General features: G+C 39.9%; 1 protein-coding gene across 2 annotated transcripts in view; it reads right to left on the bottom strand.

Moving 5' to 3' along the window:
- Nucleotides 1-18,769, bottom strand: part of LOC123755800 (solute carrier organic anion transporter family member 74D) — a 176,865-nt gene that overhangs the window by 7,766 nt on the left and 150,330 nt on the right. For both annotated transcript variants that reach the window (XM_069300083.1, XM_069300082.1), the window contains 4 exons: nucleotides 15,397-15,463; nucleotides 7,680-7,836; nucleotides 7,116-7,195; nucleotides 718-857 (listed from right to left, as the gene is read on the bottom strand). In XM_069300083.1, coding sequence (XP_069156184.1) covers nucleotides 718-857; nucleotides 7,116-7,195; nucleotides 7,680-7,836; nucleotides 15,397-15,463 — 444 coding nt within the window. The remainder of the gene's footprint in view (nucleotides 1-717; nucleotides 858-7,115; nucleotides 7,196-7,679; nucleotides 7,837-15,396; nucleotides 15,464-18,769) is intronic.

The following is an 18,769-nucleotide window of genomic DNA, read 5'->3' as shown; positions in this document are numbered from 1 at the left end:
ATGAACAATGAAATCACACTGCGATGTACACAATGTTACTCACAGCATGAGTATGGTGTCCACCACCACTCACAGCATGAGTATGGTGTACACCACCACTCACAGCATGAGTATGGTGTCCACCACCACTCACAGCATGAGTATGGTGTCCACCACCACTCACAGCATGAGTATGGTGTCCACCACCACTCACAGTATGAGTATGGTGTACACCACCACTCACAGCATGAGTATGGTGTCCACCACCACTCACAGCATGAGTATGGTGTCCACCACCACTCACAGCATGAGTATGGTGTACACCACCACTCACAGCATGAGTATGGTGTCCACCACCACTCACAGCATGAGTATGGTGTCCACCACCACTCACAGTATGAGTATGGTGTACACCACCACTCACAGCATGAGTATGGTGTCCACCACCACTCATGGAATAAGTATGATGTCCACTACCATTCATGGAATAAGTATGGTGTCCACTACCATTCATGGAATAAGTATGGTATCCACTACCATTCATGGAATAAGTATGGTGTCCACTACCATTCATGGAATAAGTATGGTGTCCACTACCACTCACAGCATGAGAATGGTGTCCACTACCACTCGCAACAGTTATGGGTTTTTATCATAACATAAACTATACTCTCATATTCAATGAGTGTAATTACTCTTAAGAATCCTTATCAAATGATAATAGAAAGAAAAACTTACTTAATAAACCAATAGCAACAGAGATGAGGCCAAGTGCCATGGCCTTGTCCTTAGGGTCTACACAGCGTAGCGTGACCAGCATGCCACCCACCTCCGACGTGGAATGTATCAACACAAACACAGAGAAGATGATCACGTACCTGCAGAATTGTTATAAAGATAGAACTGTGCGAACCAATAATGCCATTCACCCTCATTTTCTAAAACCTTTATCAATATTATCTGACACTTACTTTTTCCCCACTTGACTGGTGTGCTTTCTAACAAAAAAAAAAAAAAAAAATATATATATATATATATATATATATATATATATATATATATATATATATATATATATATATATATATATATATATATATATATATATATATATATTATTAAATATGACCGAAAAAGTAAGATTAATAATTCTAACACGAATTTTCTCAATCTTTCGTACATTACGCTTCACTGTTGGAGGTAAATAAAAAATCAATTCTCCAAAATTCATTTTTATTTCTAGTCTGACGCGACACGGGCGCGTTTCGTAAAACTTATTACATTTTCAAAGACTTTAGTTCACAAATACACAACTGAATAGAACTTACGTATCTCCGATTTTATATCTACATTTGAGTGAGGTGGAAGGGGTGATGTGGCATTAACACAAGACAGAACAAAATGTGGTATTAATAGGGTATTAATTTCATCAAGACAGAACAAGGGTATTAATTTCATCAACACAAGACAGAACACGAAACAATGGATATTGAATAGAAGTGTTTGTAGAAAGCCTATTGGTCCATATTTCTTGATGCTTCTATATTGGAGCGGAGTCTTGAGGTGGGTAGAATATAGTTGTGCAATAATTGGCTGTTGATTGCTGGTGTTGACTTCTTGATGTGTAGTGCCTCGCAAACGTCAAGCCGCCTGCTATCGCTGTATCTATCGATGATTTCTGTGTTGTTTACTAGGATTTCTCTGGCGATGGTTTGGTTGTGGGAAGAGATTATATGTTCCTTAATGGAGCCCTGTTGCTTATGCATCGTTAAACGCCTAGAAAGAGATGTTGTTGTCTTGCCTATATACTGGGTTTTTTGGAGCTTACAGCCCCCAAGTGGGCATTTGAAGGCATAGACGACGTTAGTCTCTTTTAAAGCGTTCTGTTTTGTGTCTGGAGAGTTTCTCATGAGTAGGCTGGCCGTTTTTCTGGTTTTATAGTAAATCGTCAGTTGTATCCTCTGATTTTTGTCTGTAGGGATAACGTTTCTATTAACAATATCTTTCAGGACCCTTTCCTCCGTTTTATGAGCTGTGGAAAAGAAGTTCCTGTAAAATAGTCTAATAGGGGGTATAGGTGTTGTGTTAGTTGTCTCTTCAGAGGTTGCATGGCTTTTCACTTTCCTTCTTATGATGTCTTCGACGAAACCATTGGAGAAGCCGTTATTGACTAGGACCTGCCTTACCCTACAGAGTTCTTCATCGACTTGCTTCCATTCTGAGCTGTGGCTGAGAGCACGGTCGACATATGCGTTAACAACACTCCTCTTGTACCTGTCTGGGCAGTCGCTGTTGGCATTTAGGCACATTCCTATGTTTGTTTCCTTAGTGTAGACTGCAGTGTGGAAACCTCCGCCCTTTTCCATGACTGTTACATCTAGAAAGGGCAGCTTCCCATCCTTTTCCATCTCGTAAGTGAAACGCAGCACGGAACTCTGCTCAAATGCCTCCTTCAGCTCCTGCAGATGTCTGACATCAGGTACCTGTGTAAAAATGTCGTCAACATACCTGCAGTATATGGCCGGTTTCAAGTTCATGTCGACTAAGACTTTTTGCTCGATGGTACCCATGTAGAAGTTTGCAAACAGGACACCTAGGGGAGAACCCATGGCGACCCCATCTACTTGCTTATACATGTGCCCATCCGGGCTCAAGAAGGGTGCCTCTTTAGTACAAGCTTGGAGTAGTTTCCTCAGAATATTTTCTGGTATGTCAAGAGGAGTACAGGCTGGATCACGATACACTCTGTCGGCTATCATTCCGATTGTCTCGTCCACAGGTACGTTGGTGAACAGCGATTCTACGTCCAACGAGGCTCTTATCCCTGTGGCCCGTGTGCCCCGCAGTAAGTCAACAAATTCCTTTGGAGACTTCAGGCTGAAGGCGCAAGGAACATAAGGAGTCAGCAGGCCGTTGAGTCGCTTCGCCAGTCTGTACGTGGGTGTGGGTATCTGGCTAATGATTGGCCGAAGTGGGTTTCCAGGCTTGTGCGTCTTGACATTTCCATACGCATATCCAGGTTTATATTCCCCAATGATCTTTGGCAGGTGGAGTCCGGATTTCTTGGCGTTCACAGTTTCGATCAGTTTGTTGACCTTTGCTTTTAATTCGGCTGTAGTGTCCTTCGTTACCCTTTGGAACTTAGTTTGGTCAGAGAGTATGATGTTCATTTTCGCCAGATATTCGTCTTTTTTAAGAATGACATATATTGGCGACTTGTCACCTCTCCTGACAACTATCTCCTTGTTCTCACGAAGGCTTTTAGCTGCCGCTTTAAGCTCGGGGGACAGTATGGTGCTTCTGTAGTTGCCTCGATTCTTTCCTCCTTCTGCAATAAGTTCTGCTTGTAAGGTATCTTTGGTATCTTTGGTTCTTACAAGCAGAACTTATTGCAGAAGGAGGAAAGAATCGAGGCAACTACAGAAGCACCATACTGTCCCCCGAGCTTAAAGCGGCAGCTAAAAGCCTTCGTGAGAACAAGGAGATAGTTGTCAGGAGAGGTGACAAGTCGCCAATATATGTCATTCTTAAAAAAGACGAATATCTGGCGAAAATGAACATCATACTCTCTGACCAAACTAAGTTCCAAAGGGTAACGAAGGACACTACAGTCGAATTAAAAGCAAAGGTCAACAAACTGATCGAAACTGTGAACGCCAAGAAATCCGGACTCCACCTGCCAAAGACCATTGGGGAATATAAACCTGGATATGCGTATGGAAATGTCAAGACGCACAAGCCTGGAAACCCACTTCGGCCAATCATTAGCCAGATACCCACACCCACGTACAGACTGGCGAAGCGACTCAACGGCCTGCTGACTCCTTATGTTCCTTGCGCCTTCAGCCTGAAGTCTCCAAAGGAATTTGTTGACTTACTGCGGGGCACACGGGCCAATCGCTGTTCACCAACGTACCTGTGAACGAGACAATCGGAATGATAGCCGAGAGAGTGTATCGTGATCCAGCCTGTACTCCTCTTGACATACCAGAAAATATTCTGAGGAAACTACTCCAAGCTTGTACTAAAGAGGCACCCTTCTTGAGCCCGGATGGGCACATGTATAAGCAAGTAGATGGGGTCGCCATGGGTTCTCCCCTAGGTGTCCTGTTTGCAAACTTCTACATGGGTACCATCGAGCAAAAAGTCTTAGTCGACATGAACTTGAAACCGGCCATATACTGCAGGTATGTTGACGACATTTTTACACAGGTACCTGATGTCAGACATCTGCAGGAGCTGAAGGAGGCATTTGAGCAGAGTTCCATGCTGCGTTTCACTTACGAGATGGAAAAGGATGGGAAGCTGCCCTTTCTAGATGTGACAGTCATGGAAAAGGGCGGAGGTTTCCACACTGCAGTCTACACTAAGGAAACAAACATAGGAATGTGCCTAAATGCCAACAGCGACTGCCCAGACAGGTACAAGAGGAGTGTTGTTAACGCATATGTCGACCGTGCTCTCAGCCACAGCTCAGAATGGAAGCAAGTCGACGAAGAACTCTGTAGGGTAAGGCAGGTCCTAGTCAATAACGGCTTCTCCAATGGTTTCGTCGAAGACATCATAAGAAGGAAAGTGAAAAGCCATGCAACCTCTGAAGAGACAACTAACACAACACCTATACCCCCTATTAGACTATTTTACAGGAACTTCTTTTCCACAGCTCATAAAACGGAGGAAAGGGTCCTGAAAGGTATTGTTAATAGAAACGTTATCCCTACAGACAAAAATCAGAGGATACAACTGACGATTTACTATAAAACCAGAAAAACGGCCAGCCTACTCATGAGAAACTCTCCAGACACAAAACAGAACGCTTTAAAAGAGACTAACGTCGTCTATGCCTTCAAATGCCCACTTGGGGACTGTAAGCTCCAAAAAACCCAGTATATAGGCAAGACAACAACATCTCTTTCTAGGCGTTTAACGATGCATAAGCAACAGGGCTCCATTAAGGAACATATAATCTCTTCCCACAACCAAACCATCGCCAGAGAAATCCTAGTAAACAACACAGAAATCATCGATAGATACAGCGATAGCAGGCGTCTTGACGTTTGCGAGGCACTACACATCAAGAAGTCAACACCAGCAATCAACAGCCAATTATTGCACAACTATATTCTACCCACCTCAAGACTCCGCTCCAATATAGAAGCATCAAGAAATATGGACCAATAGGCTTTCTACAAACACTTCTATTCAATATCCATTGTTTCGTGTTCTGTCTTGTGTTGATGAAATTAATACCCTATTAATACCCTTGTTCTGTCTTGTGTTGATGAAATTAATACCCTATTAATACCACATTTTGTTCTGTCTTGTGTTAATGCCACATCACCCCTTCCACCTCACTCAAATGTAGATATAAAATCGGAGATACGTAAGTTCTATTCAGTTGTGTATTTGTGAACTAAAGTCTTTGAAAATGTAATAAGTTTTACGAAACGCGCCCGTGTCCCGTCAGACTAGAAATAAAAATGAATTTTGGAGAATTGATTTTTGATTTACCTCCAACAGTGAAGCGTAATGTACGAAAGATTGAGAAAATTCGTGTTAGAATTATTAATCTTACTTTTTCGGTCATATTTAATAATATATGTCTACAGGAAAGACTGCTACCAAAATATACTAATATATATATATATATATATATATATATATATATATATATATATATATATATATATATATATATATATATATAATATATATATATATATATATATATATATATATATATATATATATATATATATATATATATATATATATATATATATATATATATATATATATATATATACTTTCTCTCATCTGCTTAATTTCATGTTCCCACATACCTGTGAGAAAGGACAAAGGAAAAGTAATTTTGGTGAAAGCATTTCTGAGGGCCACCCCATGGTAAAATACAAAATATAAACAATTTAGAGATTCAAGTCCAAGGCACTGAATCTTTGGTCATCAAGTCCAAGGAAATTCATTAACAACTGTTGATGTGTAGAGCCAACCACTTAATTCATAATTGTTGGTAAAACTAATCACAAAGGAAATATGAAATCAGAATTGACTTGAGTGCTTTCGTGTTAATCAACACATTATGAAAATTATGTGTTGATTAACACGAAAGCACTCAAGTCAATTCTGGTTTTATTTTTCTTTTGTGGTTAAATATTTTCACATTATTCATCACGTGTTAATTTCTTCGTGATTTACATACACACACAATTGTTAGTGTGTATAACCTATTGTTTAATTCAGAACTGTTGATGTATACAATTAACTACAGTATACAGTACTCAACATGAGAAAAAGACAAACAAGATTATGACTGAAATATGAGGCTATATTGTATAGGTGATCCTGGATTTAATGTAAACAAGTAAACAGGTTGGTTGTGTTTGTGTAGTAAAAATAGTTTTATGTAGATCAATGGTTGCCAACTGGAGGACCATGGAAGACTTTCACGGGGCCCATGGGACCATTACAATGTTCTCTATTGTACTCTTTAACAAAATAAGTACCACTTATGAGTGTTGAGCCGAATGTCTCTTGTTATCATTTACATGCAGTTTTCAGATCCAATGCATCAGCAACGTAAATATACTTACCCTTGAGCTATATCTAGCATGGGTTACCATACTACAGAGTGGACATATATAGTGTCCCTTGAGAAAATACAGAGAAGGGTAACAAGCCTGATATCTGGCATTGGGGAGCTTTCCTACAGATTGAAAGTTTCAATCTGCATTTGCTGGAGAAATACAGGATGAGGGGCATAAACAAGGAGGATATGAAAATTGTTTTGAAACTACTATAAGAATATGTCAAACCTTGTAACAATGGGTAGAAGATGGAGAAATCTTGTTTTGAGTGGCATAAAGGAAAGTGCCAGTTTGGGTAATGGATGAGAAGAATGGGCCACCAGCTAGCTTTATTGATACAAACAGTTTAACAGGTTTCAAGAATAAATTGAGAGGCGGGTAGGTGGATTTAAACGGAACTTGGCAATTATGGATCGTCACGTTTTTTGCCGTGCTTCCTAATGAAAATATTTATTCTTAAATCACTATCACTTCTGAAAAGCAAAACAGACACAACAAAAGACGACTTCATGCACAATACTTGTAACTCACCAGACAAAATTATTACATTTCATTCCACACAGTCTCAACACTGCAGTTTCCCCCTCTGGTAAACAGTCACAGTTGGAGAACTGAAAGAAAACAGATTAATTACAAAGGTACAGTACAATCATTATTACTGATGTTTATTTAATATGCAAGATTGAAGATGTGTAATGTGTCAAATATTATCATCATCTGTAGAGAATAAGTCACAAAAACATGGCTGCAACAAATGACCCAATCCCCAAATAAGATATGAAATAACATTTTGTATGTTCTGTTACACATTATGTTACGTCTTAATAAGGGTCCAGGATGGACTGAAACATCATCACTTTCATTGAACTACAATCACTTTTTGTGGTTGATTATTCAATAAATCACTGAACTATATGTTCAACGGATCTCTAACCCTGTCCATCGAGAACAGAAGAAAATGTATATATATACTCTGTATATAAAATGTATATAAAAATTATATAAAAATAACATTTCATATATCTGGGATGGGTTATTCATTATAATCATCCATTCACCATCACTTATACAAACAAAAATGGGGTAACTTCCTACCACTAGTTGATTTGACTCCTTAAAAAGAGTGGCATTAGAACAGCCCAGATGACAGGAGGAAAAGTATGTCTTTCCCTGTAGGTCACACACAGGTGCAAAGGTTGTGGCGTCACAATCTCCACACGTCCTGTTGCACACCGGAGTGAAGTGCTTCCCACTGCAGATTACAAGGCGCAGAATTAGTGTTTCTGTAGGCTTACACACACACACATTATTTTTTTAGTGAGTATAATTGGACAGACTTGTTGCTAGGCAAGGAAGTGAATGAGATGTATGTCAAGTTTTGTGAAATATATGATAAAGGCACAAAAAAATTTCTACCAAAACAGAGATGCAGAACTAGGAAACAGGATTGGTTCAATAGAAATTGCGAGAGGGCCAGAGACCAAAAGACACAAAAGTGGAATCAATACAGGAAGAGGCCAAACCCCCAAACATACCGGCGATACAAAGATGCGAGAAACAACTACACGGCAGTGAGGAGAGAGGCAGAAAAAAATTTTGAAAAAGGGATTGCAGACAAATGTAAAATAGAACCAGGTCTATTCTATAAACTCATAAACAACAAATTGCAGGTAAAGGATATTATTCAGAGGTTGAAAATGGGAAATAGATTCACGGAAAATGAAAAGGAAATGTGTGAAACACTAAACGAAAAGTTCCAAAGTGTGTTTGTACAAAATGAAATTTTTAGGGAACCAGACACAATGAGAATTCCAGAGAACAACATAGAGCACATAGAGGTGTCTAGAGACGAAGTGGACAAAATGCTCAAGGAGCTAAGCAAGAACAAAGCAGTTGGTCCAGATGGAGTTTCACCATGGGTTCTAAGAGAATGTGCACCTGAGCTCACCATTCCACTTCAACTGATTTTTTCAGGCATCCCTGTTTACAGGAGTTGTAGCTGATGTGTGGAAAAAGGCTAACATAGTTCCAATCTACAAAAATGAAAGCAGGGAAGACCCCCTTAATTATAGACCTGTATCATTGACAAGTGTAATAGTAAAAATATTGGACATAATAATTAAAACTAAATGGGTAGAACACCTGGAGGAAAACGATATAATATCAGATAGACAGTATGGTTTTCAATCTGGAAGATCCTGTGTAACGAACTTACTCAGTTTTTATGATCGAGTCACAGAGATTTTACAGGAAAGAGATGGTTGGGTTGACTGCATCTATCTGGTCCTAAAAAAGGCTTTCGACAGAGTTCCCCATAATAGATTGTTCTGGAAACTGGAACATATTGGAGGGGTGACAGGTAAGCTACTAACATGTCACGAGTGGAGTACCACAGGGTTCAGTTCCTCCACCGGTAATGTTCATTGTCTACTTAAACGATCTACCAGTGGGAATACAGAATTACATGAACATGTTTGCTGATGATGCTAAGATAATAGGGAAGATAAGAAACCTAGATGATTATCATGCCCTTCAAGAAGACCTGGACAAAATAAGTATATGGAGCAACACTTGGCAAATGGAATTTAATGTGAATAAATGCTATGTTATGGAATGTGGAATTGGAGAACATAGACCCCACACAACCTATAAATTATGTGAGAAATCTTTAAAGAATTCTGACAAAAAAAGGGATCTAGGGGGGGTTCTAGATAGAAAACTGTCACCTGAGGACGACATTAAGAACATTGTGCGGGGAGCCTATGCTACACTGTCTAACCTCAGAATTGCTTTTAAATACATGGATGGAGAAATACTAAAGAAATTGTTCACAACTTTTATTAGACCAAAACTGGAAAAGGTGCAACGACATGCCACTAAGTGGCTCCCAGAACTGAAGGACAAGAGCTATGAGGAGAGGTTAAAGGCATTAAATATGCAAAAACTAAAAGAGGCGATATGATCACTACGTTCAAAATAGTAACAGGAATCGATAAAATTGATAGGGAAGAATTCCCGAGACCCGGAACTTCAAGAACAAGAGGTCATAGATTTAAACTAACGAAACAAAACTGCTGGAGAAATATACAAAAATTCACTTTTGTAAACAGAGTGGTAGACGGTTGGAACACGTTAAGTGAGAAGGTGGTGGAGGCCAAAACCGTCAGTAATTTCAAAGCATTATATGACAGAGTGCTGGGAAGACGGGACACCACGAGCGTAGCTCTCATCCTGTAACTACACTTAGGTAATTACACACTCCGACCCTGTCATCCCTCCCCTATTACCACCATGTTGTCTCCCCTCCTGCCTTCCCCCCCCTGTCCCCCTCCCTATCCCTCCTTCCCCCCCTCACCCAGTATCCTCCATGTCCCCCCTATATCCTTACCCCATACCCTACCTGTCTCCCCTTCCCTTGAACCCCCACCCCCCACCCCAAAATCCTCCGAGACCCTGCAAACCACCTCACAGATCTTCACACCCAGGGAATAGCTTTCCCCACCAGCAGAATACTCACCAAGAATGGGGGCAAGAAAACGAACAGAAGAAAGTGAGCTTGAAGGCAATGTACACTAACATAGATGGGATTACAAATAAAACAAGTTAACTCGGAGAATGGGCACTGGGAGAAAATCCAGACATAATAGCATTCACAGAAACAAAGCTAACGAAAACCATAACAAATGCAGTGTTTCCACAGGACTACTATGTAGTGAGGAAAGAGAGAGAAGGGAGAGGAGGAGGTGGTGTAGCTTTGCTGATAAGAAAAGGATGGAGTTTTGAAGAGATGGTTAATCAGAGCTGTGAAGGTTTCAGTGACTACGTATCAGGCACCATAACAACTGGAGGACAGAAAATTATAGTAGTAGCCATATATAACCCCACACCAAACGACAGAAGACCCAGACAGGAATATGATAGAAACAACATGGCCACCATAAATATAATAGAGAGAGCAGCTTCTATGGCTAGCAGGAACGGATCCAGACTACTAATCATGGGATATTTCAACCACGGGAAGATAGATTGGGAGAACAGTGACCCACATGGAAGACCAGACACATGGAGAGCTAAGCTGCAGGACGTGGCAACAAGAAACCTAAGTCAACACGTCAAGGGACCGACAAGAATGAGAGGAGAGGATGAACCAGCTTTGCTTGATCTGATATTTACCCTAAATGAGTCGGATATAAGGGAAGTTAAGTTGGAAGCCCCCTTGGGAATGAGTGATCATAGTGTATTGAGCTTTGAGTACCTGTTTGAACTAGGAATTATCTCCCCCAAAAAAGAACTGGGAAACAAAGGGCTGGCGTACCGAAAGGGAAACTATGAGGAGATGAATAAATTCCTAAGGGATATACCACGGGACACAGAACTCAGAACTAAGTCCATACAAGACATGATGGACTATGTCACCCAAAAGTGTCAAGAGGCAGTAAACAGGTTTATCCCAGCCCGACAGGAAAAAACCGAGAAGCTAAAGAAGAATACGTGGTTTAATAGGGAATGTATGAAAGCAAAGGAGCTGAACAAAAGGGCGTGGAGGAACTTCCGTAATAAGAGAACACCGGAAAGTAGAGAGAAATACCAGAGAACCAGGAACAAGTTAGTGTGAGAAGAGCAGCTGAGAAAAGGTATGAAAATGATATAGCTAATAAAGCCAAGACCAAACCAAAGCTACTACACAGTCACACCAGGAGGAAAACAACAGTGAAGGAACAGGTGATGAAACTTAGAACGGGTGAGGACAGATACACAGAGAACGACAAAGAGGTGTGTGAAGAACTCAACAAAAGGTTCCAGGAGGTCTTTACAATAGAAGGAGAGGTCACGGCGCTAGGAGAGGTGGCAGCAAACCAGGCAACCTTGGAAGGGTTCGAAATTACAAAAGATGAGGTCAAGAGGCACCTATTGGAGCTGGACGTGAGAAAGGCTGTTGGGCCGGACGGAATCTCACCATGGGTATTGAAAGAGTGTGCAGGAACACTTTGTTTGCCACTCTCCATAGTGTATAGTAGGTCACTGGAAATGGGAAACCTACCAGAAATATGGAAGACGGCTAATGTAGTCCCAATATACAAAAAGGGCAACAGACAAGAGGCACTGAACTACAGGCCAGTGTCCTTAACTTGTATATAATGCAAGGTGATGGAGAAGATCGTGAGAAAAAAACCTAGTAACACATCTGTAGAGAAGGGACTTCGTGACAACCCATCAACATGGGTTCAGGGAGGGTAAATCTTGCCTTACAGGCTTAATAGAATTCTACGATCAGGTGACAAAGAATAAGCAAGAAAGAGAAGGATGGGCGGACTGCATTTTTTTGGACTGTCGGAAAGCCTTTGACACAGTACCCCATAAAAGGCTGATGCATAAGCTGGAAAAACGGGCAGGAGTAACTGGTAGGGTGCTCCAGTGGATAAGGGAGTACCTAAGCAATAGGAAGCAGAGAGTTACAGTGAGGGGCGAGACTTCAGATTGGTGTGAAGTCACCACTGGAGTCCCACAGGGCTCTGTACTCGGACCTATTCTGTTTCTGATATACGTAAATGATCTCCCAGAGGGTATAGACTCATTCCTCTCAATGTTTGCTGACGACGCCAAAATTATGAGAAGGATTAAGACAGAGGAGGACTGCTTGAGGCTTCAAGAAGATCTGGACAAGCTGCAGGAATGGTCAAACAAATGGTTGTTAGAGTTTAACCCAAGCAAATGTAATGTAATGAAGATAGGTGTAGGGAGCAGGAGACCAGATACAAGGTATCATTTGGGAGATGAAATCCTGCAAGAGTCAGAGAAAGAGAAAGACCTGAGGGTTGATATCACGCCAGACCTGTTCCTTGAAGCTCATATCAGGTGGATAACATCAGTGGCATATGCCAGGTTGGCTAACATAAGAACACCCTTTAGAAACTTGTGTAAGGAATCTTTCAGAACATTATAAACCACATATGTCAGACCAATCCTGGAGTATGCGATTGAGTATGAAGTATGAACTCCAATCCATGGAGTTCATATCTAGTCAAGCATAAGACTTAACTGATAAAGGTTCAAAGGTTTGCCACCAGACTAGTACCAGAACTGAGGGGTATGAGCTACAAGGAGAGACTACGGGAATTAAACCTCACGTCACTGGGAGACAGAAGAGTTGGAGGGGACATGATCACCACATACAAGATTCTCAGAGGAATTGATAAGGTAGATAAAGACAGACTTTTTAACATATGGGGCACACGCACTAGGGGACACAGGTGGAAATTGAGTGCCCAAATGAGCCATAGAGACATTAGAAAGAATTTTTTCAGTGTCAGAGTAGTAGACAAATGGAATGCATTAGGAAGTGATGTGGTGGAGGCTGACTCCATACACAGCTTCAAGTGTCGATATGATAGAGCCCAATAGGCTCAGGAACCTGTACACCTGTTGATTGATGGTTGAGAGGCGGGACCAAAGAGCCAGAGCTCAACCCCCCGCAAGCACAATTAGGTAAGTACAATTAGGTAAGTACACACACACACTAATTTAATTAGTCAGTAATTTCAAAATGTTATGTGACAAAGAGTGCTAGGAAGATGGGACACCACGATCGTAGCTTTCATCCTGTAACTACACTTAGGTAATTACACACACACATTATTATTGGCAATAGTACCACTAGGCCTACACACCAGAAAGGATTCAAAGTTATATGAAAATGTTTGCAGAAGATGTGAAGCTATAGTGGGGAGAATAAAAGAACCATAAGGCTGTCATGCTCTTGAAAACAACAGATGGAATTCAATGTGGACAAACACTATGTAATGAGATGTGGAATAGGGCATAGCAGGCCACATGTAACTTACATGTTACAGTATGTGGAAAGAAAATAAAAGAATTTGGCCAAAGAAAGTGATTAAGAGCAGTTCCAGATGGTGAACTGTCACTGGGCATTGCAAGAAGAGCCAACACTGTTCATAAACTTTAGAAATGCTTTTAAATGCATGCATGGGGAAATACTAAAGACATCGTTCATGATATTTGCGAGACCATAACTGGAGTATGGAGCAGTTGTATGATGCCCATATCACAAAAAGCACATCAAGAAAATAGAAAAAGGTACATACATGCTAACAAATGGCTTCCTGGCCCAAAAAAAACAAGAGCTACAAGGAGAGACTTGAAGCATTAAACATGCCAAAGCAAGAAGATAGAAGAAAATGAGGCGATATGATCACCACATATAAAACTGAAGAATTGACAAAGCTGGCAAGGAGGAATTTTGAAAACCAACAACTTCAATAACATATGGTCTACCACTGCAAACCACCTTAAGCCCATCATCACACAGCAAAAATCTGCTATCAGAATAATAACTAACTCTGCTTTCAGACAACACTCAGCTCCCTTGTTTAAATCTCTAAACTTGCTAAATATTAACTCCCTCCACACACTCTCTTGTGTCAACTACATTTACAAAACCCTGTTCTTAAATGCAAACCATGCTCTGAAACTCTCCCTGGACAGATGTAATAGGACCCATTATCACCACACCAGAAATAAATATCTCTTTGATATCCCCAGGGTCAAACTTAATCTGTGTAAACACTCTATGCAAATTAAGAAACCTAGTCTATGGAACTCACTCCCTAGTGAATTGAAAAACTGTAAAACTTTTGCCTTATTTAAAAGCAAAACCAAAAAGTACCTAACTTCATCTATTTAGTTTCCTACACTGAGCTTTAAATTTGCTCTGTACCTAGTGGTACCCAATCTCCTAATTTTTATGTAATATCAAACAACCTTATCATTGTGTTCATTGCTGTCTTCTCTTATGTGCTAGCCATATGCTGTATTGTGACTACCAATTTTTGTCAACTACCATTCAAGCTGTCATTGCAATCAATCTTATATTGTTTCTGCTGTATTGTGCCTACCAATTTGTTGTCAACTACCATTTTAAGCTGTCATTGCAATCAATCATAGCTACCTATGTGCTTTAATATACTGTACCTATAATTTTCTCTCATCTTTTTTTTTTTTTTTTCATTCCATGTAATCTGTTATCATTTTTTTGTCTATAAATTTTGCAAGTATTTACCTCCTTAAAATTTTCTTAGATTAATGACCTGCCCGAAACGCTGCGCGTGCTAGTGGCTTTACAAGACTGTAATTACCATAATTGTATCCTCACATTCCTTATGTACATTCTTGTATATGCATAAATAAATAAATAAATAAATAAATAAGGCCATTAAGAAAACAAAAGTGAGAAAATATCCAAAAGTTTTTTTTGTGAAGAGTTGTGAATGACTGGAACAATTTAAGTGAGAGAGTGGTGTATGCCAAAACCATTAGTTTCAAAGTGTTACATGACGAAGATTATTGAGAAGACGGAACATCCCATAACTACTCGGGTAAATACACTTAGGCAACTCTTCATATGTACAGTAACCACATATATATATCTATTACTGTAATATCACAAAGTACAAAAGATAATTACAGTATATTATCGAAGGTAAAGACAGCATATGAATTACGCTTTTTAACATATTATTTTCTTTTAAATGCATACACACGTTCAGGTGCACAGCCGCTACACTAATCTACAAGTGATACTGAAAACGTGTGTAAACTAACCCAACTATAAATATACAAACATATATGAATAAAGTATTTAAATTTCAGTAACAGTACAGATCAAGAGCTAGCTGTATGTTCATCTAATATCGTCATCTCACATTACTGTACTATATATTCAAACTAATATGTGCAGTATTACAGAAATATCCATCTAATCTGGAATGTAATTTAAAATTAGAAGTACACTCACCTTTCATCTTCCACTAGGCCTATAAAATCCTCTGGAGGGCAGCCAACAAACATTAGGATCACCATACCTGACAACAAAAATGACCAAATAACACAAATATGCAAATACAGCAGAACATTTTTATTAATTTATTACTGGCATGTTGTATAATATTTTTCCCATTTTCATTGTCAGGGACAAGAAACCTGTACTTAGGCTTATCAAGGTTCTCCTCGGCCAACTACGACAGACCCTCCCCCAGGATGCAACCCACATCATCATCACTATCAATCCATCAACTCCAGTTGAATCCATCAACTTTTGTATTTCACCTTGTATGTATGTACTTTACCTGAATAAATATTTGTATTTGTATTTTTGTATTTTGTACAACAGTTACCTAACTCCCGGGTACCTATTTAACTTGTTAGCAAACATTGATTACAAGCTGCCCATTTTTTTACCCAATTACATAAACAGGGTAATAAATACCAAGATGTAATTTGAATGCATTAGGGTGTAGATACATGTAATTACACATGAGTGGCTGGCTAGTAACTAAGGTTGTTAGACCTTATTTATGCATATTCCAACATATGCTATTATGCCAATTTAGGAAGGTGTAGCCAATCCATGGACACCCTGTCCTAGCAAATCTTGCTACGGACACAATTTTAATAAACAGTATTTTTGAAAATTCAAACAATGTCCCCCCTCCCACCCCTCTCTTTTTACCTGTGAACTTATATGCACACCTATCTTCTTTTCCCACTTTCCTACAGCTTTGGGGGGAGATACTAAGAGAGGGAAAAAGTGTCTTCCAAAACTTTAAACCAAATCAACTCGTAAGCAAGCACTGAAAGCAAGCATCTTATAATGCAAGCAATATAATATTATCTTATCCAGAAGTAATCTGTGAAGATAGTTGGACAGAAGGGTGATAATAGAATAGATTTCTGAGTTGAAGAAAGTGAGAACTAACAGTAGTCAGTCGTACAGCACCAAGATATATTCATCTACTGTGTTATGTTCGTGGGATTTATCACATTATATTCGTACAGGAAGATGCTTTATATAAGGATCTGTATAAAAAGTACTGTACTGTATATAGAACTTCTTAAAAGCAAAAAGAGAATGTGTGTAGTTATGAAAGTAGATTTTTGCTGGTGACAATGGGTTTGAGGTATTTCGAAGGTGTTGACCTCCCCCCAAAAAAAATGCTCAGCAAATTAAGGGGGGGGGGGCCCAGCTCTCTCTCCCCCTTCTGGGGGGGGGTAAGCCTAACAAGCGAGAGTACTTGTTACACGAACAGTTGCTGGTTTGCTTTCTTTCTGGGGGAGTTTCTTTGCTCATTCTGGATGTAGGTAGCAATTTTCACCACACTGTCATTTGTTTTGTTTTGCCTATCTTTCTGGGTGCCTTCCCCGGTCGATGGCAAAATATGACATACTTTAAATGTAAAGTGCTCATAGGAAATTGCTCCCTGCGCCTCTCTGAGAGATCCAGGGGCCAGATTCACAAAGCAGTTACGCAAACACTTACGAACCTGTATATCTTTTCTCAATCTTTGACGGCTTTGTTTACAATTACTAAACAGTTAATGAGCTTCCAAGCACCAGGAGGTTGTTTATAACAATAACAACAGTTGATTGGAAAGTTTTCATGCTTGTAAACTGTTTAATAAATGTAACCAAAGCTGTCAAAGATTGAGGAAAAATGTACACGTTCGTAAGTATTTGCGTAACTGTTTTGTTAATCTGGGGCCAGGTTCTGGCTTGTGGTTTCCGGTAGGCATAACAACTCCTGTGACTGATGACCCTAAACTAATAAAGCATTATATCAGTTTGGATAGCTTCAGGGAGCCAACAGAGCTCCCCACAGTAAATGCAGAAGGTTTTCTCTTCAAATGTTCAGTGCAAGCCTATAGGTTGTTATCAATAAATGGATTTTTTTAATTCATGGTTTACTATATAATTTAGGACAAGTGGGTTGAGGATAACAATGTCATCAGCAAATTGTATAGGGTTTAGAAGTTAGATGCCTGTGGCAGGTCATTGATATAAGAAATATGTGATATGCCAGCAGACTGAAGTACTCCTATATTTAATGGGAAGAGTGTCATTGATGACTATGTATTGTTAATTGCCTAGTTGTACTCACCTAGTTGTGCTTGCAGAAGTTGAGCTTTGGCACTTTGGTCCTGCCTCTCAACTAATCAACTGGTGTACAGATTCCTGAGCCTACTTGGCTCTATCAAATCTACATCTGAAATTGTGTATGTAGTCTGCCTCCACCACATCACTGCCTAATGCATTCCATCTGTTTCTACTTTGAAACTGAAAAAGTTCTTTCAAACATCTCTGTGGCTCATTTGAGTACTAAGTTTCCACCTGTCCCCCCTTGTTCGCATACCACCTGTACTAAACAATTTATCTTTATCTACCCTGTCACTTCCTCTGAAAATTTTATAGGTAGTGATCATGTTTTCCCCTAACTCTTCTGTCTTCCAGTGTCATGATGTTTAGTTCCAGTAATCTTTTCTCGTAGCTCATTCCTCTCAGCTCGGGGACTAGTCTGGTGGCATACCTCTGAACCTTTTCTACGTTTTGTGTTTGACTAGATGTGGACTACTTCTATCTGGGCTTTTACCCTATGGGTGACTTTTGCCCTGTGGGTAGTTTCACTTAATTGTCCTCTCCAATGAGGGAGAGTGGGTAGTTTCACTTAATTAGTCCTCTCCAAAAAGGGAGCTGGTCGGCCGAGCGGACAGCACGCTGGACTTGTGATCCTGTGGTCCTGGGTTCGATCCCAGGCGCCGGCGAGAAACAATGGGCAGAGTTTCTTTCACCCTATGCCCCTGTTACCTAGCAGTAAAATAGGTACCTGGGTGTTAGTCAGTTGTCACGGGCTGCTTCCTGGGGGTGGAGGCCTGGTCGAAGACCGGGCCGCGGGGACACTAAAAAAAAAAAAAAGCCCCGAAATCATCTCAAGATAACCTCAAGATAACCTCCTCCTAGGGATTTGTAATTAATCTTAGCCTGCTGGTAAAGGTACAGGGAAAATCCCAAAGGAGCACGGAAACACCTAGGTAATGTGACAGTAAAAATATATATTTACAGATAAAAAAAACATATACTTGGTAAACATTCAGTGGAGCTCCCACTCATCTTTCCTGTACCTTGGTTAATATACAGGGGTACAAGAATCAGAAATATTATAATAGTCATAATATTCACAATACACCTTAGTCTAGCAACATAGACATTAATAGTGGTCTACTCAAACTAAGATCATCATCCAAGAGAGACAAATATATTCAGGTATCTGGATTTTCTACATATAACTACCCTGTAGTCCCTTAAAACAACACTGACAAACTGCAAGTTAAATGAAT

This window comes from Procambarus clarkii, chromosome 43, assembly GCF_040958095.1.
Source record: "Procambarus clarkii isolate CNS0578487 chromosome 43, FALCON_Pclarkii_2.0, whole genome shotgun sequence".
NCBI lineage: Eukaryota > Metazoa > Arthropoda > Malacostraca > Decapoda > Cambaridae > Procambarus > Procambarus clarkii.
The sequence above is the reverse complement of the archived record's forward strand: the minus strand, read 5'-3'. Positions and strand labels throughout refer to the sequence as shown.